This window comes from Lissotriton vulgaris, chromosome 1_1 (assembly GCF_964263255.1).
Source record: "Lissotriton vulgaris chromosome 1_1, aLisVul1.2, whole genome shotgun sequence".
NCBI classification, from domain to species: domain Eukaryota; kingdom Metazoa; phylum Chordata; class Amphibia; order Caudata; family Salamandridae; genus Lissotriton; species Lissotriton vulgaris.
This window is the reverse complement of record NC_141685.1, coordinates 1,317,395,210-1,317,421,813: the sequence shown is the minus strand read 5'-3', so window position 1 is coordinate 1,317,421,813 and position 26,604 is coordinate 1,317,395,210. Positions and strand designations below refer to the sequence as shown.

At 50.6% G+C, this 26,604-nt stretch overlaps 1 protein-coding gene across 1 annotated transcript in view; it reads right to left on the bottom strand.

Moving 5' to 3' along the window:
• Nucleotides 1–593: 593 nt before the first annotated feature.
• Nucleotides 594–26,604, bottom strand: part of LETMD1 (LETM1 domain containing 1) — a 70,277-nt gene continuing 44,266 nt past the window's right edge. Inside the window, exon 9 of the mRNA XM_086965788.1 lies at nucleotides 594–2,641. Coding sequence (XP_086821914.1) covers nucleotides 2,568–2,641 — 74 coding nt within the window. The 3' untranslated portion in view covers nucleotides 594–2,567. The remainder of the gene's footprint in view (nucleotides 2,642–26,604) is intronic.

The following is a 26,604-nucleotide window of genomic DNA, read 5'->3' as shown; positions in this document are numbered from 1 at the left end:
CCTCTCAGCACCCGGCCATGGATCCGGGACCGATCTATGTCAGACGCCTGTGATTTCCGCCTTCACAGCCTCCACACCCATATCCAGCGCCTTTATCTCGCCAAATGCACGGTTCCGGGGGGGAAACCGGTGCTAAATTAGGAGGTTAAGGGCTCAGGTCCAGCGGAGCTCACAGCGAGTGCGACCGCTCAGCCCGCCATCTTGGCCACGCCCCCGATTTTCCTTTTTTAATTGGTATTCCAGTGACTGAATTGAATGCAAATTGTAATTCTTCTCCATTTTATTTATCCGTGGAAGACCTCACCTTCAACATCTCCCCCCGTTTTGAAAAAGGATTTCAAATCATAACTTGGCATGGGTTAGCAAAGAACTGTATTTAGGGTACAGGTTTCACATTTCTTTTGGATACCAGTATTCATCTTTCGAATCCAATCACATTACAATCCTGACACAATCTTGGGTTCAAAAGATTATATTGACTTCCCAATGTGTTAGTCTTTGTACTTCTCATTTAAAATGCACTTTTGGTGATATTAGCCCTGTAATCTGGAGCATAATTCTTCTCCTTACAAGAAAGAATAGACAGAGTAACATTTTTTGTTCACAGCCTTCGCTTATTTAATTAAAAGAGCATTGTCAAAGAACATAAATACTTGGTAGACCAGTCCATAAATTATTTATATGCATCTATTACCCCCCATTCAAATAGTACAGTGCACATATGGTTAAAAAAAGATAACTTATAAAGAAATAAGATTTAAAAAAAATTAAGACAAACCAGTGGTACAGAAGGCAAACCAAGGCAATTATCACCAAACAATGAACTGCATGCATCGCAGAACTTTTTGTACACGCAGGCCTAGAATTGATTTGGAAACTATAAAGACATGGCAGCAGGGTCGTCTGGAAAACCACAGAGGCGAGAAGGAGTGAGCAATAAAGAAAGAATATATTTTCTTCGGAATGTGGTTGTTTGAGTACCAGTGCAGTATAGGAGACATTCTCAAATAGACATGTAGCAACCTCCCCCTTTGGTCCCCTAAACAGAGCCGGAGTCACCGCCAGATAAAGGAGCACGTACTTTCTCAAAGAATCAGGTTCTCAAGTTGTCCCTCGACAGGTGTGACTAGTTCGTCCAATCCTTTTTCCCCCTCTTTGGATCCTTGAAAACTTTGCCCAGTCCAGAATGAAAGTAAAATTACAGATACCAGAAAGCAATGGAAAAAAAATGAGTGGATGAAGATACTCCCATTTGAGATCCTATAGTTTGACCTCTTTTGTCACATTTGCAGTCAAGTCTCCCGTGAAATCTTCCAACTAATGAGTTGCGTGGACAAAAGTTGACTTGTTAGAGAAGTAAATAAGGGCCAGCAGTACAATCAACAGTAGTTTCCCATTTACAGAGAGTAGTATATAAAACTGCACCAAAGCAGAAGAGCGAATTAAATGCATAGCCTTCTTTCCCCTTCCAAAGAGTCTTCTATCTGAGGAAAATGGGAACAAAATTATTTCTCATTACAGAATTATGTAACAGTTAACTGGTATATGCCATAGCTTTGTAAATTAAAGAAGAGATGCCACACACAATTCCAAAAGAATCTTAACATTGGCATAACAGTAGACCTCAGCCAAATATAATACTATTCTGAGTTATCGATTTGATTCCTATGATATACTGTAGGATATTTTTTCTGCCCCCTCCCCCATCCCAATAGAGGCGGTTACTTGATACAAATTAACATGGATATTGGGTGCACTTGGAAATAATGAATCGAAATGTAAGATGTGTTTTAAACAATTCTTCATTACAAACTTGAAGGACCCGTGCGCTTGGTTGCTCTTTTAGAGGTATTCTCAATAAATGGAAAGTTGACTACTGCTAACAAAGTATGCAGCTCCTGGCTTGTGATTGGCTCCTTGAGTAATGGAGACAGACAGAGGGGCGGGAATAAATGCTCAATATCTCGTGTCGAGGTAGACACCCACGAAAGAGTGTTTGCTGTTCCACTGCCAAACTCTGGTCGTCTGTGATGGAGCAAGATTCTTTCACCATCTAGGATGATGCATGCAGGACGCAGCTAGGATGATGCATACAGGACGCAGCAGTTTAGTTTCCTGTTGTGAAATCAAGGGATCCAGGAGAATGTTTAGGTGCTCGAGTTCTTTTTTTTTTTTTTTACAAGTAAGCATATTTCAGCAGCTGAAATGTAATCACATGGAAAGAATTTACATGTCTTCTATCTGTGCCATTTTTAATGGAAAGCGTTCTCAGTCTGTGACTGATGATCGGAGTGTCCGCTAAAACCCTTTTGTACTGAAGCACCCACCAATATTTAACTCTGATTAATAAACACACCTCAACTTCTGCGGTGTCCAGATGTATATCAAATATTGTGTTTGAACAGATACTGGAACAGAGTTCAGTGTAATGCCTTGGCATTTTGTACCTGAAGTTAAACCTCTGACAATAAACAAAATAACAATTCACTGCTAAGCAAAAGGGCAGCAAACATATTCTCCTTTTTTTTTGAGTGGTGAAGCAGGGATCGTCCAGAGGGTCAGCGTCGTCATCGCTTGATGGCATGGGGGTAATTGGCGGAGAGCAAAACCATACTATGTAACAATAGCGAAGCTTCAGGCTCTGAAAAATACAATCATACAATGAAATGAGGCACGTTTTGGGCATTGAGGTGTTCCTAATAGCTAATAAAATCAGAAGCATACTGAACGAAAAAAACAACAGTCTCTAAACAAGTATAAATCCATCATCACCTTTTACATCAAACCCATTACTCCAAATAAAAAACTGTGTTGGATTGCCTCAAAGAAGCTTGTGCTATGCATTTAAAGAACTCCATCTGTGGAAAACAGATAGTGAGCTTTGTCAGGAAAATAAATAAGAAGGGCAGCTGGTCGCTGGCTGGGAAACCAATTATCCGTGGTAAGTCCTACAAATATCTCAGCGTTTGGCTACAAGACCAGCAATCACATCAATTGCATCCGAGTTCACTGAAACCAAGACTCACCTCCCTAATCTCATCGTTCCAGAGAATATATCGGAAATTGCAAAGCCCAACCTTTCAGCCAATACTCGCTGCAATACAAGCCACATTTATTCCAACTCTTTGTTATGGTACTGTAGTATTCCCTGGAAAGTTCAGAACTTTTCTGAATTCAGCACAAAGTAGGTATTTAGACTTTTGTTCCAGCTTCCTCAGAGTGCATCTCCTCAGATCAGACTGGAATTTGGCTTGAAAAATCATTAACACAAACATGCTCATTGATCAAATATATGTTGTTATAAAGATACTCTGGTGAAACTACACTGCGTGCACTGATATGATAAGAAATTAAAAATATTACACATCAAAATGTGAACATCTGGGGGGGGCGTGGCTTGGCGGGCGAAGATGGCGGTCGCAGCCTTGTAGAGCTCCCGCCGGCCCGGACTTAATTCGATCATTTATCCTGACCCCCGAGCCCACTGTTGGTACCCAGTGATTGCTTTCGATCTAGTGAAGTCTCCTGTCTACTTTGGTGTGTCGATCCTGCATTTCTTCCCTTCCTGCGATCGGAGGGAGGCGGCGGCGGAGTGCGGCCTGGTGGCCGGCCTGAGACCGGGGTCCTCGAGTTTCGCGAAGCCTGGTGGCAGTTGCGACCTGGCGGGTGCGGGTGGCATCCGCTACGCCGCCCTTGGCTCATTTCTTTGGCCGCGACCGTCTGGAGATCGGGACGGTGCCAACAGCTCCTACCCATCGGCTCACCCCCCGGGTGACCAACGAGCGGAGGCGGTGAGGCGTGGCCCCGCGACAGTCCGGAGACGGGGTTCCTTGTGCCCCGAGGCGGCCGGTGCCGGACTAGTGGACGGTAGTGGCTGCCCACAGACCACGGACCCACGGATTCTTCCTTTTGTACCTTGGACGGCTGCTTGTGGGGACGAGTGCGGGTGCGGCCTGTCCCTCCGGGGTGACGCCGGGACCTCGATTTTCGCGACACCCGATCACGGCGGCCGGCCCACATTCCTCTCTGGGGCCTCATCTGGGCCGTCCCGCTCAGGACTTGTGACAGTGCCCGAAGGTTCGAGGGTGGTGTCCGCCCTGCCCAGCGCTTGCCATGACCAGGGACAGAGGAGGTGGCCCGCCTAAACATGGCCCCATCGATAAATTCACCGGGCCGAGTGGTGGCGCCGGGGCGGCCGGTGGCAGCGGCGGCCCCGGGCCGGACAATGCAGCTATACTGGCGGCCATCACCCAATCCCGAGACATGCTCGATGCCAAGATTGGAGCGGTTGGGGCGGATGTCACGCTCCTGCGCCAGGACCTCCGCAACGCGGTGGAGCGGATCGCTGGGGCTGAGGCCCGTATCACGGAGACTGAGGCGGACATTGGTGGCCTGAAGAAGCGACTGGCGGAGGTGGAGAGCGTCCAAAAGACACTGGCGGCCCGCGTGGAAGATGCAGAAGGGCGCGCGCGGCGCAACAACCTCCGCTTCATTGGCTTTCCAGAGCGGTGCGAGAAGGACAACATGGAGCGGTTCCTAACCGGGTGGCTGGAGAGCTGGCTCCCCGAAGGGGCACTGTCTACGTGCTTCGTGATTGAGAGGGCCCACAGGGCTCTGACCCAGCGGCCACCGGAGGGTGAGCGCCCACGGCCAGTTATCGCTCGCCTGCTGAACTATCATGACCGAGATGTTATCCTGCGGGAGGCGAGGAACAAGGGCTCGCTCGCCTTCGAGAATCATACTATCATGATTTTCCCGGACTACACGAAGATGGTGCAGCAACAGAGGCAATCCTTCATGGACGCTAAGGCTAAGCTTCGGGGCCTCAAGCTCCAATACTCGCTCCTGTATCCGGCTCGCCTGCGAGTAATATATCAGTCTCGGACCCATTTCTTCGATTCGCCGGAGGAGGTGTTCCGCTGGACCGATGAGGCGGTGCGACTCAGGCCCCATGCCCAGCCAGGGCTGGACCCGGGCAGGTCCCAGGGATCGTCGCCGGAGCAGACGGATCGCCCGAACAGGAAGGGCCGCCATCGGAGGTCTCGCTCCAAGAAAAGATCGGCTTCCGCCAGTGCATCGCAATCGGGTGGTGCCAGGGACTCGGAACACTCAGATGCGGGCAGCTGAACATTGCTGGGCCTACACGCACTTTGTATGCTGCATACTGAACTGCTCTGTTTTGGCTGGTGAGACTGTTTCATTCTGTCCTTGATGTGCCGGTCGGTTCCCATGTGAAGACTTCAGTTATTGCCATGGGGACGCAGTGGGGCTCGGAGGGTACCATTTGTGGGCCTCCGACCCTCACGGATGTGAGTGTTGTTGGGGGGGTGGTGTGTGTGTGTCATTGTGGGGTTGTTGGGATCCATTGGTATGGCGGGCCCTGGGTCCTCTGTTTTGGACCCAGGTCTCTCCATGCCGCGACAGATACTTCAATGTTTTCTGAGGTATAGGGGTGGTGGGTGTGGGGCGTGGGGGGGGGTTCTGGTGTTGCACTTGTTGGGGGGGTTCTGGGTTGGGAAGGGAGCGCTGAGTTTGCGGGCTGGGGGGGTGGGTCCACACATGTCTGAGGCTTTGATTCTTGTCGATTTGCGGGTTGCACCAGGGTGGGAGGGTGGGCCGGACTCTGGACTATGTATTGACAATGGCTGATACTGCGCTTACGTCTCCTTCAAAGACCCTGCGGGTGGTGACATGGAACGTGCGGGGTATCCTGGATAAGATCAAGCGTGGGGCTGTGCTGCGGTGGGGGAAGAGGGAGATGGTGGATGTACTCCTACTCCAGGAAACTCACATGCTGGGCTCCAAGGCCCTTAGCCTTCAGAGGTTCGGTTATCAACAGGTCTACCATGCTGGCTTTACGAGGGGATCACGGGGGGTGGCCATATTGATACATCGTAGGGTGGCCTATGTCCATGAGAAGCAATGGATTGATCCTCAGGGCAGGTTTGTCTTTGTTAAAGGCCTACTGGGTTCCGAGCCGGTGGTCTTTGGAAGTGTTTATGCCCCTCCCCCCCTGCAATGGGCATTGTCTGAGCGGCTGTTTGCGTTGTGGGACGAAATCCCCGAGGTCCTGACCGTAGTGGGGGGTGATTGGAATGAGGTCATGGATGTGGGCCGGGACCGCCTGAGGCGAGCGCATGTAGTGTCTGACCCCCCCCACCCGCGGCTGCTCCCACCCGATTGTGTGCGACTGTGCGTAGTCTGGGCTGGATTGATGTGTGGCGGCATTTTCATCCCGCATTGCAGGCCTTCACGTATGTATCGGCGGTGCATGGGTCCTTCTCGAGACTCGACTATCTGTTTGTACCGGGTGCCTGTCTGAGCCGTGTCAGGGACGCCACGATACTCCCCAGGGGCCTCTCGGATCATTCCCCTGTCCTGGCCACCGTGACCCTCCCCTCTAAACGGCAACCCTTTCGCTGGCGTATGTCCGCCTGGCAGCTGCAGCGGCCGGAGTACGTGACGCATTTGCGCGAAGAGATCGATCACTTCTGGCGCGAGAACTTGGTGGGGGGTGTCGATGCCATTGTTGTGTGGGAGGCGCTGAAGCCTACGATCCGGGGCATTGATATAGCTTGGTGTGCGGCCGCTCGGCGGGAGCGTCGGGAGGCCATTGTGACTGCCGCGGCCCGCGTGGAGGAGCTGGAGCAGCGTGGTCGACTCGGGGGTGACGAGGGCGTCGTGCGACGGCTCCTGCAGGCCCAGCAGACGTATTCCTCGGTCCTGTACGAGGAGGCCCGACAGGCGTGGCTCGCCACGCGCAGCAGGGTGTACCAGTGGGGCGATAAGTCCTGCACCATGTTACATAGGCTTTGCCAGGCGACTTTCCAGCCCCTAGAGCTGCCCGGCCTAACGGCGGAGGACGGCTCGGTCATGACCGACCCGGGTCGGTTGGCGGCTAGCTTTGCCCGCTACTACGAGGCACAATACGCTCCCCGTGACCCCTTGGTGGAGGGCGAGATTGCCTCATACTTGGACGACCTACTCCCGCAGGCAGTCCCGGAGGAGACTAAAACGGCCTTGGAGGCCCCGCTTACGTCCGAGGAACTTGGGGAGGCCCTTGGCCAGTTGAATACTGGGAAGGCGCCCGGCCCGAGCGGTTATCCTGCCGAATTTTATAAAAAGTTCCATGTCCAGCTGGGACCCCACTTTCGCAACGCCCTGGAGGCAGCGCGGACTAGAGGCGAGCTGCCACCTGCCTGGCGTCACGCCGAGATTGTAGTCTTTTTGAAGCCAGGCAGGGCGCCGGACCGGCACGACTCTTACAGGCCGATCTCCCTCCTCAACATCGAGGCCAAGATTTTGGCGAAAGCCCTGGCGAACCGCCTTCTGCCCCACATCGCCGACCTGGTCCACCCGGACCAGGCCGGGTTCATGCCGCGCAGGGCCACCCAGCATAATATCCGGCGGGCGCAGGCAGCGATCGACGCCATGGGTGCTAGGGATGAACAGGCCGCACTCCTCCTCGCGGACATGGACCGGGCCTTTGATTCGGTGAGTTGGGCGTATTTGTTCACCTTGTTGGCCCGCCTCAATCTAGGGCCTGTCTTCTTGTCCTATATCCGTCTCCTATACACCAATGTTACGGCGTCGGTCCGTGTAGCCGGTGCGGTCTCAGGGCGCTTCCAAATCGGTCGTGGTACTCGGCAGGGGTGCCCGCTGTCCCCCTATCTGTTCGCCCTGGCCATGGAGCCCCTGGCGTCGCGGATACGAATGGATGCCCATCTACGTGGCTTTGTCTGGAACGATACCCTAACGGATAGGATTGCACTCTATGCAGACAACGTCCTCCTGTTCCTTACCGATCTGCGGCGCTCGGGCCCTCGAGTTTTGGAGATCATGCGGGGGTTTGGCGAAGTCTCGGGGCTTCACCTTAATCTGTCTAAATCGACCCTGTGGATTTTACATGGCGGAGTGGTTGCCGACCCTTGGGCCGCCGACCTGCGCGTGGCGACGGACGGCCTGAAGTATCTGGGTGTCTTCCTCTCGACCTCGCGAGCCGTGGCCTGGACACGCAGTGTCTTGACGGTGTGGGAACGGGTCCAGGCTGATGTCAAAACATGGTCCAGGATGCCCCTTACAATATTTGGGAGGTCGGCCATCTTTAAGATGGTGGCGCTGCCGAGGCTGTTGTACCAACTCCAACACTTCCCACACCCTATTGGCATGGAGTGGTTCCGCCAGGTGAACTCTGTGCTGAGCCGCTTCCTGTGGGATGGCGGTGCAGCCAGGGTGGCCCTGAGGACGTGCTTTTTGTCCACATACTGTGGTGGTTTGGCCACATCCGACCTCCTCTCCTACTACCAGGCGTCACACCTACTTGTCCTCAATGATTGGTGGTACGGGGACAGGAGTGACCCGGCCTATGCCCTGGAGAGGCATCTCATGGGAGATTGTACGCTCCACACCATTCTTTATTCGGCCCGTATACGCCGTGGGTTGCCGTCGGTAACTAAAGTGGTCTTTGCAGTGTGGCGGCAGTCCCTGCGCCGCATGGGTTGGTGGGGCAAATTAACGGCTGAAACGCCGCTATGGCACAACGGCATGCTCCCGGAACTGGCGGCTCTGGCCGGGTTCGAGGGTTGGGAGGCTATTGGGATTACACAACTGGGCCAGGTCGTATCAGGCGCCACCCTCAAGTCCTTTGAGGAACTCCGTGTGGAGTTCCAGATGCCTCAGTCCCAGTTCTTCCGTTACCTACAGCTGAGGCATGCCCTTGCCCCGAGCATTGCCGGCCTCGACTCCCTGCCGGAGTTCAGTCAGATTGAGGCGAAAGTGTTTATGGGAGACTTGGGAGACAAGAAGGTCTCTAGGATCTATCAGTCACTTGTTACTCACTGCTCATCCACTCTCAGCTCCCTTCGGGAGGCGTGGGAGGTAGACGTGGGCGCCCTGGATGAGGACGATTGGAGGGAGGCGCTGGAGTCCCCGCGCGGCACCGCTATTGCGGTTCGGCTCCGCCTGATACAATTCAAATACCTGCATCGTGCCTATTATACACGTGAACGTCTGTGGAAGGCTGGTTTGATTGCGTCATCGGAGTGCCTGCGCTGTGGGGAAGTGCCTGGCTCCCTGATGCATACGGTGTGGTCGTGTGGTCGCCTGGCTGGATTCTGGAGGGGCGTATGGAGTTGCCTGGCTGAGGTCCTGGGCTGGGATCTTCCTCGAACCCACCGGCTAGGCCTGCTGCACATTATGGAAGGGGTTGGGGGCAACGTATATAAGCGTCATCTGTTGCTCCTGGGCCTGGTGGTTGCTAAGCGTGACCTGGCTCGGGCCTGGAAATCTGTGAGGGCCCCCCCCCTGTCTGCATGGAAGGCGGGGCTGGACTACTTTATGGGTCTTGAAAAACCGGTCTTTGAAGCGCGGGGCTGCCCACGCAAACATTTCAAGATCTGGAAGCGGTGGGCCGACTACCGTGGCCTGTCCTTGGAACCCCCGGCGGAGCAGGAGGAGGACATTTGATCGCAGTGACTCTTCTGGCCCGAATGGCAAATCCCTGGTTGCATTATACCTGCTTCTTCTATGTGTATCGTCTTTGTGTTGCTTCTGTACATGTGTGGCGGGGGGGGGGGTGTTGGGTACGGGTGGGGGTGTAGTTGGGGTTGGGGTGGGCTGTTAGGGCATTTTTAAAGCTGAGCTTCATTGACACTTGCTTCATGGAATACTATGTATGTCACCATTACATTGATACTGTTGTGGGGATCTTGGTGTGTGAAGATACCACATTCTTGATATTCTTTTGCTCAATAAAATTGGTTGTGAAAAAAAAAATGTGAACATCTGGACCTGAGCTTTTGACGCGGTTTAAAAAAAAATCTGAAGGCAAAAGAGCTATGGGATCTCGCACCTTTTTAGAAAGGAGGAACAGGATGTGTATTGTTTCATTTAATTTCTCTCAAGACTAAAGGTGACTTTCCAAGAATTTGATCACACCGTATTATGTCCAAGGCAGGAAAGATTGGATTTTAATGAACCAATAAAACAATTATATAAGACTAGATGAACATTTCAATATGCCAGTATTAGTAATTTTATATAGATAATTGTATGCCATTCTAATGTTAGAAATCAGTGCTTCCACATATTTAACAAACATTGCCCCAAGATCAAAATAAAGGTCAACAGTTGCCCTATAACCTTCATTATAGACAGTGGTGTATCGATTAACATCATGCCTGTCAAAAAGTGCAACAGCGTATCTCCTGTGCCACGTCTCAACCCGTCAAACACAAAAGTATACACACAGGCTGCTTCTAAACCATTGCAGTCAATGGTCATTCATTGCGAAATTAAAACATAAAGCAGTATCTGTGCAAGCGACAATTCACGTGCTTCAAGGAGCTTCGTCCAGTGCTTGCGTACTCAGCTTTGCCACTGCTGCCAACATGGTATTGATATCCCTCAATTACAACCTACACACTCAATTTGAAGTAGTGAGGCAGCTTCTGTCATTATTTCACAGCCTAGGCAGGCTCAAGACGATCAAAGTGCAACTTCACATCAATAAGGACATACGTCCTGTTGCTGAGTGGCACCGCAGAGTACTTTCTACTTACAAGGAGCTGTTGAGAAAGAACTAGAAATGCTATTTAAACACATCATTGAGCACATCACTGATCCCACGCCATGGGTATCGTCCATTGTAGTGGTGCCAAAAAAGGACAGTGAGGGTGCAGTGTGCACCTGCATTGATATGCGCCAGGCCAACAAAACGATTGATGGAGAAAGACATCCTGGTCCACACATAGTGGACAAAATCATGCAGTTGAATGGCAACAAAGTCTTCTCCCGTCTTTACCTGAAGAAGGGATACCATCCACTCGATTTTGTAGAGAATTACAGGTATATCACTACTTTTCAGACTCATATTGGTTTGCTCAGAAAAAAATGTTGAGTTTTGGAGTGTTGTCAGCTGCAGAAATATTTCAGGATGTTATACGTTGAATAATACACTGGTCATGAATGCTTTTAACTACAGTGATGATATACTGGTATTTGGAGCAATGGAAAAGGAGCATGACAAGGCTCTTACACAAGTATGCCAATTACTTGCTGCTGCAGATCTCACTCTGAATGCAGCAAAGTGTGAGTTTCACAAGCCCAGACTTAAATTCTTTGGACAAATATTTTCTGATGGGGGAACGACTCCTGATAAAGTGAAAGCAATATCCGCTACCTGCCCCCCACAAGATCTCACTATGTTGTAATCCTTCTTAGGCATGGCCAGCTATTGTTCAAGATACATTCGTGATTTTGCCACAGTGAGTGCTCCATTGAGAGAACTGACAAAACAAAATGTCCAGTTGAAATGGTCTGATGAATGTGATCAAAGCTTCAAAAGAATAAAACATGCAATTGAGAATGCAAGTGACATGGCCTTCTTAAACCCCAACCTACAGACTGAGATCACTGTAGATGTGAGCCTGGTAGGGCAGGCGGCAACCCTTGCTCCACATAACGGTCATCCGAATGCCCAGAGACACATTGTGGCCTATGCAAGTTGAAGCTGTCTGACCTATGGCTGTGCCTATTCTCAGCTGGATAAGGAGAGCCTAGCTGTAGTGTGGGCCTTTGAACATTTTCATGTTTTTCTATATGGAAAATGGTTCACTATCAAAACAGACCATCAAGCGCTGCTAACCATTTTTGGAAATCCAAAAGCCAAGTTGCCCCCTTGCATCAAGAGGTGGGGTTTAAGACTGCAAGAGTACATCTACATGATTGTACACTAGCTATTATTTTTCACGAGTACTGCTAAATCGTCACTGTTCAACATCCAAAAAGGCTGATGAGTACATTAACTTCATTGTGAGGTTCAGTACGCCAGCAGCCTTATCCACTGAACGGATTATTTCTGCTACCAGGGCTGACAAGAACATGCTTAGCCTCAAAGACCTCATTTCAACTCAAGCCTGGAGACGGGGTATTCGACCTCGAAGGTGATGTATTGGGAGGCTCATACCCGAGTGCCTAAGGCAACAGGTCAGTGAACTAGCCCATGAAGGACATTGTGGACTTGTAGATACCAAAAGAGCCATAATAGACCAAGTGTGGTCCCTGAACTTAGATGAGTGAGTTGAGAAGAAACTAAAGGAGTGCCATCTTTGCTACTGCCGTCCCCCAGAGTGACGCAACATCCATTGACATGGATAGGCCTGGGAAAGAATTGCAGTCGATTTCTTTGGGACCCTAGGAAACAGACATCTCATGGTAGTCATTGATGAGTATTCTCGTTGGTAGAGAGGTTATCATCAACATCCTATGACAAGGTCATTGAGCGGCCGGACAGCTCAGGTGTGGGGTATACCCGCCACCCTTAAATCGGACAATGGTCCGTTGTTTAACAGCAAAGAATTCAGAGAGTTTTTAGTCAGAATGAATATCAAGCATGAAAAGAGTACAACTCTGTGGCCCTAAGCAAATGTTGTTGTGGAACCATTCATGGGTATCCTCAAAAGGGTAATTTAGCAAGCATCAATGGAAAGCAAGCCCTGTGTGAAGCCCTCCATGCTTATCGTTCAACTCCTCACTCCACAACGGCTGAAAGTCACACCACCTTGCTATTTGAACCAAAGTGCCATAATGGAGAGTAGAGCGCTCTGTGAGTGCTGGTAAGGTTTGTGTCACTGACACTTCTCGAAAGTGCAAAATGAAGATGTACACCGATCTGCGTTAGAGGGCCTAAGACACCATCTTCAATAAAAGGTGGCTTAGCCCTGGCCAAGCAGAAGTGAAAGTGGAAACCAGACATTCCGTTTGCTGTTGATCCTCGGAGGTTTGTGACATGCAAAGGACTTACAGTGACATCCCATCATCCTGGATAGTCTATCACATGGAACTCATCACATTTTAAGTACCTACCCTTTTGATTGTCAGCTCCTGCACTTACCAAGGAGGCCGTCCCACCTGACAGTCCAGATCAAGCATTAGAACCTATACCATCGGTGTAGGAAAGTGCCCCTTTTTGACATGGTCACTCCCACTTTTTTGCCTGGAATTTTGACAGAAATGCACTTGGTTCCTGCTATCCAGGTCCCCAGTCCCTTTCCCTAAAACTGTACAATTGTTCCCCCAATTGGCAATACCTTTAGCACCCCCTTTAAGTCCCTAGTAAATGGTACTCCTGGTACCTAGGGCATGAAGTTTGAAGAGGGTCCCAAAGGGCTGCGGCATGTATTGTGGCACCCTAAGGGGTCCCTCACCAGCCATTGCAGGCTGTGTAACATGGTGCAGAGAAAAGTTAAGACACGACGTGGCACACCTCCTGTGTGCCATGCCTGCAGACACTGCAAGCAGTATAGGTAAGTCACCCCTACAACATGCCTTAGAGCCATAGACAGTGTGCACTATATTACATGTGTGGACATATATATGCCCCTGTGATGTCTAAGTCAGGTTCTAGATACAACAGGTGAACAGGGAAGCCAATTTAAGCACACGTGCTGTAGCCAGGGTTCTACAACCTTTTCTGTAACAAGAGCTACTTGTGTTCCTTGAAAATTATCCTGAGCTATTGTAAGTGATGTGATAGTCCATTCAAGACTGTCAGCAGTAATCCCGAGTGCATAAGGCAGGGTAGTCAGCAGAAAAATACAATCAATATGGAATGGATCTACATGGGTAATACTTAACAGCCATAGCTGTTATTTCTCGGCACAAAGGTAATAATATGGGTAATAAATGTCTCAAACTCAAATAATAGCTCTACATTTATTTTTGGAAATTGACCCATTTTTCTCCATACACTAGCATATGAGTTCTGGAAATACACACATTTTCGTCCCAAATACATGCTTTTTAATTTTGACATACAAATAATAATATAACCAAGCAAAGGCTTACATTTTAGTAATCTGAGATGCACACAAGTGAGCTACTCACAGGTTGCTGGAGAGCTACTGGCCGCTCACAAGCTACTCGTTTGAGATGCCACTGGTAATTACAAGTTCCTCAGCTACATGATGGCTTCAATGAAACCAAAGATGTTTGGTATCAAACATCTCACATTAATAAGGCCACACTGATTCCAGTAATGGATTTATTAATACATGATCCCAGAGGGCACCTTAGAGGTGCCTTCTGGGTGCATGTATTAATAAATCCGACTACTAGTGTACTGGCTGAATGGTGTAGACCAGCCTGCCACCACAGACAGGTTTCTGACCCCCTGCAGGTGAAAGCCCAAGCTCTCTTAGAACAAAAACAATTCCTGCTCCAGCTGGGGGTGTTGTCACCTTCTCCACGCAGGATGGCAAGTAATCAGCATATCAAGGCAGGAGGCTTCAAAGGCCTCTGCCGTCTTTGATATGCGACCTAGGCTTCCCCTAGACAGGGGAAAGACAACCCCTCCCATTTGCCACCAGGTCAAGTAGGAAAACTAGCTAATCAGGAGGCGTGTTCCCCATCAGGTTAGGTCCACCACTAAGGTGAGTTACCTGATGCGAACACGAAAACTAGAATTCCACCATCATGGTTTCTGGTGGAATTAGGCTCAATGGGTCAGGGTTATGCCCACTTCTCACAGGACGTAGTCATATAGAGGGTGTAGTCGCCCTAAAGGTAAATAGCCCATTGGCTACTACCTGTCACTCCCCTTAACACCCCAACTTTGAGTGTTTAAGGCCACCTCTGATACAAGGAACTTAGATTTTGATGGATCCAGAAGAAGAGGACAAAGAAGAGCCGTGAGAGAAGGACAATTGAAGACTGCTGTGGACTTTTGGCGCCAAACCCTGCCTGCCTGCACCAGTCTTGACAATCGTGACTGGATGACTCGTCCTGCAGCTGAGCAACTACCCAGAACCCCGAAAGACTGCTAGCCCTATGCAAATTGCCAGCAGTCTCCCTGCAGTCCGCAGGTACTGAAGAAGCAGAGTCTGCTTTACTGTGTTGCCGCTCCCCGGCCACCCTGACCCAGCAGCCCCATAGGAAGAGTTACCTGTGCTCCTGGTGGTCCGATCTGTGTCCCCCCTCCCCTCCCCCCCAATTGAGAGGACATCTTGGTTGACCGGAGTCGCACAGAACCAATACCCGGGGTACCGGATTCCTTGCTGCAAACAAAGCCTGTGAGAGTTTATCTTCTCTCCAACTACACCACGACTGAGCAGCAATCGAGGGACGTCAGCACTGCAGAGACCCACTTTCAGTGTGGACCAGCGGTTCTTTTTCTGCACCCTCAACAGGCAAGACCGACCGCCGCAAAGGGCTTGGATGCACAGAGCCCAGCTGACCTATCCACTCTGCACCAAGCGCCCCCTTGTTCCCAGGATTCTTGGGACTCGAGCCTCCCATTGGAAACTCCTGGACCGGTCCCCTTCTGCAGCCTGTTTTTAGGTGGCCTCCCTTGTTTTTCCATCTGCGAAACACACAAAGCTACCAACCCGACCAGCATCTCTGCACCAGGATGCCCCAGGGCAGGCAACGACTAACTGCTGGTGGTACTTTGGACCTTGGCCCCGTACGACCCTAAGTTTAGAAGGAGACCCCCGGAAACCTATTGTAAATAACTGTGAGCAACATATGCCTTTATTCCCAGTAGAAAAGCATTGCTGCATAAAGACGCATTTAAGTTAACATTTTACTTACCTGTAAAAATGGATTTTTAAAAAAAGTACTTACTTGATAACGAAGTTCTTGGTAACAACGCTTATATAAAAATGTGACTTATTTTTCTAAATTGGTCTCGGATTTATTCATGAGTGTTTGTCTCATTTATTGCCTCTGTGAGTACAACAAATGCTTAGCACTAGCCTCTGATAAGCCTTAACTGCACGCCCACATTACCACAAAAGAGCATTTATTGTTATAATTTCTGCCTCCGTAAACTAATAAGGTGCCTGGACTCTTTACACAGTGTACCTCATTTTGGTCCATTATATAGAGAACCAGCTTCCTGCAGTCAGTGCATGAACAGAGAGCACCTCAATCACTTCATGCCACTCGATCTGGTCAACTAGTGCGAGAGCCTCGACGACTTATCTTAGAAATATAATGTAACTGTTGTTTTTTATTTTTTTTATTTAACAAGGGGGAGATAGAGTGTCATGAGACTGTGTGTGCTAGGACCCTTGGGGTTCTGGGTGGACTCAACAGAGTAAGTAGGTAACTGGTTGGGAGGTGTTAAGGTGTGGTTTTTAACAGAGGAATAAAGACGTACATTCCAGAGCTCCGAGTGTGGAGTATTGATCTGCATGCTCCTGGGCTTGGGATAACGCTACAGCAGGCAAACTGACAAACCAAGAGCCAATAAATAACTCATACACACTAAAAAAACTTTCAACATGATGAGACCCATTTTTAAAAAAAGAAAGGGACACAAATATATAGAATGAATTGCTTACGATATACATATAAGCTGTGAAAAGAGCAGGACTGGGGATAGTTTATGTTTATGCCATGATGACAAAGGAGGTACCTTGCTGTCGACTTTAGTTTTTTTTTTTTTTTGGTAGACCTTTATTGCACATTATTCATATACACAGCGGTGTGCCTACAACCCACTGGCAGGGCCGGCCGCAATCAGTGTACCACAGAATGCATACGAGCTTTAATAACGAATTTCGGCGTCACAAGCGCCTGGTCAGACAATGCTTAGCTCATGAAGGCACAACAAATGAATTAGTCGCCGTGTATTAAGCACATCAGTGATTCCGGCCGTTCAGCCCCCATGTGATCTCGGTCTTTTTTTTCAATTGTTACAGCAACAAGTCAAACAGTAACCAACCCCAACTCCCCCCCACCCCTCCCGGTCCTGGTTCTAGTGAGTACTCCAAGTCCGACATATACATTGTCCAAGAGTTAGACGGTACAGTAGGCAGCTGGTAAAACCTCATTTGGCAGGCATCGTTATATAAATCTTTTATCGTTCAACAACCACAGTGTTACTCCAGAAGACGGGAATGTCTCATCTAGGTCCCAGATCAATGTGAAGACCCCAAAGAGCACCATCGCCCAAGCACACAGCACAGTACAGTCGACCCCTCCGCATTCGAATAGCACTCAAGCGGATTCCTGGCCTCCCCCTGACAAGTCAGCGGACGCACTCCTCTCACTATCAGTATCCGCCAGAGACAACATATAAAGCGTAAACGGCGCCCACACATCTCGCGGGCGGGACCGTTCAGGCAGTTCTTCAAAGTAACAGTTCAGCTGGTCCCTGCAGTAAGCCATATCATTCAGCCACAGCTGCACATCAGGTGCCCTCCTTCCCCCCCATCCTATAGCCACCCTCCTCTTGGCCAACTGTAGCGCTAGCACCACAAGCCGTCGCGATTGCGCCGGTATTCCAGAAGCAATACCCAACAGACATAGGCGCACGTCCAACTTAACATCAACTGACGTCATGACAGTCAGCCTCCCAGTCACTGCCTCCCAGAAGTCATACACACGCGGACAGCCCCAGGCCAGGTGTACAAAGTCGGCATCATCAGCACCACACCGGACACATTGAGCAGCAGCCCGCAGGCCATATCGAACCAGCTGAACCGGGGTGTAATACCACTGATGTAGAAATTTATAATGCAGAAGGCGGAAGTTGCCATTAATCACATACCCCCCAGTCATGTGACAACATTCATTCCATTCGTCATCAGTCAGAGGTTCTGGTAGGCTCCTATCCCATCGTGCTCTAGCCAAGACCGCCCCCCCCTCCCTCATCTTCCTGCGCAGCTTTGTATAGTCTAGAGAGCAATTTAGTCCTGTCTTTAGCTGTGTAAAGAAGCTGCAACGCCCCGAGTGCCAACGGCTCTGCCGGGTACGTTGGGTACAGATCTCTTATCGCTGCCCGCAAACGAGCATAGACAAAGGTAGACATACCTGTATTAGATGAGCGAGCTGTCATGGCCTGCAAAGAGAGAAATGACGCCCCTGGAAAGAGGTCCCCCATTGACTGTATACCAGCTTCCTTTAAAACCTGTAATCCTCCAGTCTCACCAGACACTGAAACATCGGAGTGATAGAGTAGTGGCATAGCCGGTGCATATAATGGCAACCTGGCAGCCCGTCTACCGAGGCCCTCCCAGGCGGTCACCGTGATCCTCACAGTATCAATCTCCCCCTTTTCGAAAACCGAATGTTTATTACCAATCATGGCCCTCAGTGGATATGGCAAAACCGCACTCGCCTCAAGTGCAACGTGTGGAGTATATGGTGGAGCATTCATCCAGTAACTCGCAAAATGCGCTTGTGCGCAGAGATAGTATAGCTTCATGTCCGGCAGGGCGAACCCTCCCAGTGCATACGACTTGATCAATATCTCCCAAGTCACACGTGGTTTCTTGCCGGCCCAGGTGAGAGATATCAAAAGAGACCTCAGTCTCGCAAAGAAATGTGACTTCAACGGGACAGGAATGTTCACAAAAAGATAAAGAAATTTCGGCAACACTACCATTTTAATTAAGGAGATTCGATCCGCCAGTGTCAGAGGAAGAAGAGTCCATCGCGCCACCTGATCTTCCAACTTAGAGATGGCAACGCCATAGTTAGCCCGTATGACTTCCTGACAATCCCTATGTACCCAGATGCCCAGGTATCGAACCGACTCCGTTGCCCATTCCAGAGGGAATTCCAGTGGGACTCGGTTAGTTGCGTCCGTGAGCGGTAACACTATAGACTTGTCCCAATTTATGGTCAGTCCTGAGTGCCGACCAAACTTAATGAATTCGCGGAGAATCTTGTCCAGATGGAGTACCGGGTCCCTGACATACAGGACCATGTCGTCAGCGTACATTGACACAGCCAGAGATCTAAGAGGAAATTTCAACGCCGCTTCTGCATATCTCTGCCTCAGAATACAGGCCAAAGGCTCCATCAAGATGGCAAATAGTAACGGTGACAGAGGGCAGCCCTGCCTCATCCCCCTCTGTATTGGAAATGAGGAAGACACGTGACCGTTAACCCTAACTCTGGCCGTGGGCGCAGTGTACAAGAGGGCAATAAGTGATGTAAAAAAGAATGGCACCCCCATCCGGTGTAGGACAGCCAACATATATTTCCACGCCACCGAATCGAAGGCCTTGGCCGCGTCGAGCAGGACTGCGGCGGCAGCCAGTTCTGGTTTAAGCAGGTGTAGTACAGCAAACAGTGCCCTCAAATTGTGCGTAGTGGATCTGAGGGGAATGAATCCCGATTGATCCGGCAGCACCATGACTGGCAGAAGTAAACGCAGTCTCGTGGCTAAGACTTTGGCAATGATTTTTACATCGGTATTCATAAGCGAAAGGGGACGATACGAATCGCACTTATTCAGTGGTTTCCCTGGTTTAGGCAGTGCCACCAACAGCGCCTCTCTCATAGTCGCAGGAAGTCGTCCACACTCAAACGCTTCCTCCAAGACCTGTGCCAGTTGCGGAATCAGCAAATCTGCATATGTTTTATAGAATTCGGAGGGCAGCCCATCCGTACCAGCCGCCTTTCCATTCGGGAGCGCAGCTATCGCTTCCCTAAATTCCGCTTCCGTAATATGATGCATTAAGAATTCCTGCTGCCCCCTGGACATCCACACCAAGGCGACACTCTCTAAGTACTGATTCACTTCCTCTTCGTCCGCCGTATCCCTATGTTCATAGAGGTGCGCATAATGCTTCGAGAAGCAGGCTAAAATACCCTCTGTATCAGTCACCACACGCCCCTGATCTTCTATCTCTTGCACTGTGCAGTGGCGTGCCCAAGGATCCCTGATTCGATCCGCAAGCCCCTTCCCCGGCCTACCTCCTTCGCCGTAATACCTAGCTGTAGCACGTTTGAACAGGAATTTCACCTCCTGCTCTGCCAATTCGTTATATTCAGTCACCTTTGATCGAATGTCTGCCAGTATCGTGCCCTCCGCACCCCCCTCCAGTCGCCGCTCCAGAGATAACAACTCTCTTTCTAATCTGGTCATAGAGTCCCTGATGGACGTGAGCACCCCTGACCTTAGACCAATACACGCTCCTCTTACCGTCACCTTGAAGGCCTCCCATACCGTACTCATGTTGTCAACGGACCCCACATTTTTCACAAAAAACTCCTCAATTATCTGTCGCAATCGCTCAGACAACACCTGGTCAGTCAGCACCCCAGGTGAGAGTCGCCAGGTGAAAGGGGCGGGGGTATGTGTTGGAAGCTGCAGTACCAGAGTGACAGGTGCATGATCAGAAATAGTACGAGGCAGATGTTCAGCACTCACCACCCAACCACTCACATCTCGAGTTGCCAGCCAGTAATCTAATCTCGACCATGTATCGTGTGCCGACGTGTAGCAAGTACCTTCCCGCTTGGTCGGATTACGTAATCTCCATACATCCAGGAGTTGTAGCCCATTAATACCCTCGCATACCGCATCCAACGCTTTCTTGCGCACTGTAGGTCTGTCTTGTTTCTTGTCTAAGTCTGAATCCAGCGTGACATTCCAGTCCCCCCCACAAAGGATAGCCGATGGTGCAAGCCGGTAAAGTTTGTTCCAGAGCGTAACATAGAAATCAGGATCATCGACATTAGGTCCGTACACATTGAGAAGAGTGAGCAGCGTACCACACAATTTACCCTGCACAATGACATATCTACCATCCTGGTCAATCTCTGCATGTTTCATTTCAAAGGGAATATTTCGTTTTATCAGAATCATCACCCCCCGTGCGTAGGAAGAGTACTTCGTCGCCAGTCGCACCCCCGCCCACTGTTTGCCCACCAGTTCAGCCGCCTTGCCCCGAAGATGCGTTTCTTGAAGAAACACTACCTGCGCACCATGCCTATTCAGAAAAGCAAGCATTAGCCTAGTCTTTTGCGGCCTATTGAGACCCCGCACATTCCAGGTAACACACGTGATCCTACCCCCCCTATCCATATCGCCAGCCCTCCGAGCCTCTCATGCACCAATAGACCTGCCCCTGCTCCCGTCTTATAGACCAACCCGCCGCAGTCCCCAACCCGGCAGTGACATGAAGTCCCCCGGAACAAAGGGTGAACCACAACCTGAAGTTCGAAACACAGTTAGTCAGCAGCTCAGATCCCACAACCTGGACCAGGAATAAGAACATTCTCCCAACAAACCCCAAGGTCCCATCCCCCACCCCTCCACCCACTTCAGCGTCCCCAATTTGCCAAAGCCATCCCGTAACCACCCCCTTCACAGACCCCAACAATTCGAACAACAGTGTGTGGGGATCTCCCATATTGGGGGGCGTAGCGGCACACTACTCTCGCCAGGAATGACGAGAGTGCAGACCAAACTCAAGAGCGACATCCTCGCCCCTGCAGCCCTGATCCCATGACCATGCCATCCAGTATTGAACAATCAAACAGCAGCACATCGCCAGGAGCGCCCCCGACGCTATCATGACCAGTGGAACAAAACATGCGTAGCTGAGAGTGCTACTAAAGAGTAGTGCAGCCCTGGCGCATTTTCCTCCAAGCCCAACTACCCCCTGCCATGTCTTCCACTGCACTCACGGGAGTAATAGTTCAGCAAATAGCAATTCGGCACCAGTCAAAAAGACCCCATCTGCCAACATGTCCCTCCCACCATAGCATACATGGTATGAGTTTAAGGCAATACAGGGACCACAGGTCCCCACAATCAGGCAACAACAACCAAATGTAGAACAGTGTAAGTGACACAGCGCAGTGTTCCGTGACGGCGCCCCTGCCGCGGTCAGCAGCACCTATCAGTTCAAGCAACCTCATCCTGCCTCTCTTCTCCATCATCCCGACGTCCGCTCGGCTCCTTAGCCCGTTTTTTCAGTTTTTTGGCGTAGTCCATAGCCGCCTTGGGGGAAGAAAAAATCTTATTGTCTGCAGGAGGACCGATCCGGAGGCGTGCGGGATACAACATGGCATATGCTACGTTCTCAGCTCTCAGCATCTGTTTTACCGTGGCAAATTCTTTACAAGCTGTCTGCACCGCCATGGTGAAGTCAGGATAGAACTCAAGTTTGTTACCCTGGTATTCAATGGAGCCCTTTTCCCTTGCAAGACGCAGGATAGTATCCCGGTCCCTATAATTCAGAATTCTGGCCACTATTGGACGCGGCGGCGCCCCAGGCGGTGGTCGTTTGGCCAAGGAGCGGTGGGCACGTTCCACTATAAAGACACGGGACAGGTGGTCAGCTCCGAATATGTCAATGAGCATTCGTTCCATGTAGTCCTCCATGCGTCCAACATTCGTGGATTCCGGCAGGCCCGTGACCCTTACGTTGTTCCTTCTGGACCTCCCTTCCAACTCCTCGTTCTTCGCTTGTATGACCGCCAACACCCTTTCCATACTAAACACTTTAGATGAGACTGTGGCTAGACCGTCCTCCGTGGCAGAGACTCTCTGTTCCACTTCCCCCATTCGCTCGTTTTGGCGGTCAAATTGCGTCGCCATCTGGTCGAGGCGGTGATTGACTGATTCCATGGTGCCTTCAATGGATTGTAGGGTCTTTTGCATGGCCACCAATGTGGATTCCAAATTCGGGGCACCCCCCCCCACAGCTCCCCCCTGGTCCGAGTCAGCGGGCGCCTGGGAAGATAGTAGCGCAGTTTTTTTGGCCTCAAATGTTATTTTTGGTTGGTTCCTCTCCGGTCTGCCCATGGTGATGTTCAGGACAACCCATTCAAAGGTGCAGATTTAAATGGCAGGTACACCAGATGCTGTTCTCAGGTTGGCACTAGTGCATATACTAGCTTTTCTACACCAGGTCCAACCGACCGCAGCGCTCTCTATCACAATGCCAGCAGTTCCTCTGCGTTCAGCGGGAAAGAATAAACCACCCCAGGGCGATCTCCAATGGTCTCACAGCTCTCCTCCAGCCCAGCAAGTCGGTTTGCGCTAAATATCAAAAGTTCACAACGCTAGTGACACTTGAGCACCCCTCTCACCAGCTCTCCTATGCAGGTCCGTGGCCGCTAGGCATAGATAGCACCATTCAGGGGTCGATGCATACTGCACCCAGGGCTCCAGCACTGTGAAATGGCGGGCGCCTTGTAGGCCATCAGGCATCTAGTGAAAGCAAAGTCCGCTGCAGCGTGCCAGCGATCAGGGCCACACAGCATTACTGCCCCAGGTGATTGCCCGCTCCACGGTAATTACAGCATCTCCGCTCCACCGCATTGCAGACCCCCTCGACCTGCCCCCACCAGCCTCGGCTCGCGCGGCCCAGCCAGGCCCGGCGCCACCTCCGCAGCCCCGGGCTTGCGTAGCGCCCCGCCCCACTCACCGATACCAGCAGGGCCGGGTCCAGGCCGTTTTCCGCTCCGCCGCTGCCTCAGGGACACGCCGCCAGCAGACTTCGCCGTTGTGGGGACCTCACAGGACCCAGTGTCCACTCCTTCAGGGCCGCTCTCGCGGGGATCAGCCGAGTTCCCAGACCGGGCCGGCTCCTCCAGCAACGGGGTGGCTCCTCCGCGGAGCGCGATATCTCTGCCAGCAGGTGCCCGGCCCAGCGTGGCTCCGTTCCAGGAGCGCTGAATGCAGCCTTATACGTCAGGAACAGAAGGTACCAGCGAGCCCCGGATGTCAGCGGGGCTCCCTCAGGCCAGGTACAGGGCGCAGGTATGCGAGTTTAAAGGATTAATAAGCGGATTTTTGCTGGTCTTTGACAGAGCCTCACGCAAGTGCGGCCATCTTGTCCGGCGCCCTCTAGCGCCCCCTCGCTGTCGACTTTAGTTGATCATATGGCATTGCGCCGAAACTGCAATCACCATAAAGCTCATGAGCAATGAGAGCCACATAGCTACGATCCATCTACTCTCATTGATAACACTGACAGAAAGTGATACATGAAGCAATTAAAACCTAAAAGAATCCAGTGCGATTTCTACTCTTACTGCAGTGCAAAAGCAGGCTCAAAGAACAATTTTAAAAACGGTGCAGATGAAGTACAGCTCGCTAAACACAGACTATATGATGGAAGTTAAAAGAAATGAACCACCACCACTTACCAAAGAAGACATGTTGAATTGCCTCGCTGTCCTGCAAGACACAAATTCTTTGCAGCTCAAAGTAGAAATAGCGTCTGCAGTGAATGATTGGCAAAGGAAATACATGTGACTAGTGAATGAGCAAGCCCAAATAAAGTTGTGATCTTGTTGAATTACAACACTGGATGCAATGCACTCATCCATCACAACGTTAAGTAAAGAAAAAGACAGGTATGATGGTCTTGCAGATCATTCAAGACAACAGAAGAAGAAATGTGGAAGGATCCATGGAAAGGAAAACCATTAAGAACTTTTGTTTCGTAACGACTACTATGCAGGTATAGTAAGAAGCCAAAGAGATAGGGCACTGAGGTCTTCACCAGGAGCTCACCAAGAAATCTTTTGGCAGTACTAGCTTCTTTTCCAATTAAAGAAAGGGCGCTGCAAGCCGCAAGAAGATCTAACACCATCAAGTTTACAGACTTTAAAATACCATGCTCTATCACAGTCTCAGAGTGATATCAAGACATCCCTGCAGGAGGTAATGAGAGAACTTAGAACACAACAGATTTGATACAAATCGGAAACTCCATTTGTTATTTGGTTTCAGTTAGATGGAAAACCTCACACAATCCTTGAGGAAAGAAAAAACACATATTCAGATTAGCTGAAAGATATGCCTCTGATGCTCATCACGAAGAAGAGCAGTAACCCAGAAATAGGGGTAGATGGAAGCAAGTTTGAAACAATTGGAGAAGAAGTGGTCGGAATTTGCCTGCTAGCTAAACCAGCCCTCTGGCACACCAGATTGGTAAATGCTCTAACAAAGAAAGAACCTAAGACTGCCAATTAATTCAAAGTTCCTCATCAGCTGGTCAAGAAGGCTGGCTATGGAAGTGAAGTCACTGTGAGAAGTTGGCCCGATATGCAGCGTTCGCTATTCTAGCGACCGCTATGTATCGTTCCAAACGACCCTTATGATGATTGGTTGTAAGTCAACCTAAAGACCAGCTATCCTAGTAGCGTGGATACGAGCAGTCTAAGGCTAAAGACTCGAGAGGGCGTGTTAAGCCAGCTGTTTACCACACATGTACCCCTTGAACACCAAGTGAAAGGACACCACACAAGTGTTATGAAAATAAACAGGATATTTATTAAGAATCACAACAGCCCTGTACTCTTTATGAGGACAGGGTACTAAGCACAAACCAAATCTCTTAGGAAAATACTTCAAGTGCACAATTAAAACAAGTGTTCGAGGACACGGAAAGTTTAAGGTCTCGGGCGGACCCGATAAGGCAAGTCGGAAGCGAGGGACTCAGGACCCTAGAGTAAAGAGGCTATGCAGGCACCGAAATGCCGAGTTACCTAGCCACGAGGGCTGCGGCTGCACAAGTCTTACAGGCGTCGGGGTCAGTGATGAATAGTTCGTAGAGATCCAAGCCTGGATCAGAGTTCGTTGATACCTGAAAGCAGAGGGGACCAAGTTCGTACTACTAGCCAGTAGTCAGAGGGTACCAGGAGGGCACCGGTTGGCCGTCACCTCGACCAGGTGAGTGGGCGACGCTAGGCTCTGCAGTCTCACGGACCAGGAGGCGTTGTCGGCGACCACGGTGGAGGTGCGAGCTGTCCCACGAAGGATGATGCTGTCGGCGTCGCTGGGCCCAGGATGGGGCAACAAGCCTTGGCAGATCTCAGGGCCACGTGATGGGCCTAAGATGGCGTCTTGAGTGGACCAGGAGGGTCCGGGGTGCTTCTCTCAAAGATGGAAGCAAGGGCCAGTCTGGAGCAACCAGACTAGCAGTGTTGATTGTCGGATGTCGTCACAGAAGGGCACAAGCCAGCGGCTAGTGACCAGACAACGTGCTGAGCAGCGAGCAGAAGGGCCCCACGCAGATCGTGGAGATGCTGGGAGACTGCACTTCGGTGCTGGAGCGGCTCAGGGTCGGGGCTTCTCGGACCCCAGAGCACTCACCAGGGAATTACTTCGATGGTCGTGCTGGTTAAGAAAGCGTGCAGGTTTTGATGATGGCCGGTCCCTCGAGGTCTCGTCGCACCCACAGATCACAGCTGAGCTGATGACGTGGGTAGAGGTCAGAGGTGCCAGGGAAGCCGGTTCTCGTCGAGCTGGGCCGTCGGATCCTTGAGGAAGGACTTGCAGCAAACCGCAGAGTTCTTAGATGGTGCCCGCTGATGCAGGGTGACTACTCCTTAGTCACAAGGGAGAAATCTTGAGAAGAGTCTTGAGTGTCCTTTCGTAGAAAGTAGTTCTTGATTCAAACATGATCTAATTTGGAAGGGTCCCCGCTCCGACCTTTATTCTAAAGAAAGGGGTGGGTACATGACTAGGTCCTGCCCTATGGGTGGGACCCGGAAGGGGGGTAGTTACACCCCTCTCCCCTGCCGGACTTTCCCCAGGCCAGGGCTGGCGCCCCTGGAACTGGTTCTGACCGGCAGATGCGTAGTGAGCACCGGGGTGCCACTCCGCAGTCACCTTCTCGCAAAAAGCCCTACCTACCCAGAATACACAAACCCTGTCTGGGACGGTGCGAACACCGCCCTCGACAGGAAACCCTTTGTCCAAGCGCTCCTCGCTGGAAGGACTCCCAGCAGCAGGAGGTCAGACTCGTGACTGTGGTGGCAGCATCCATTTTGTGGAGCTGAGGCTTTAGTTAACTTTAACCGGGGTTCACAGTTACGTACATGTTGTGTCCCTCTAGAAGG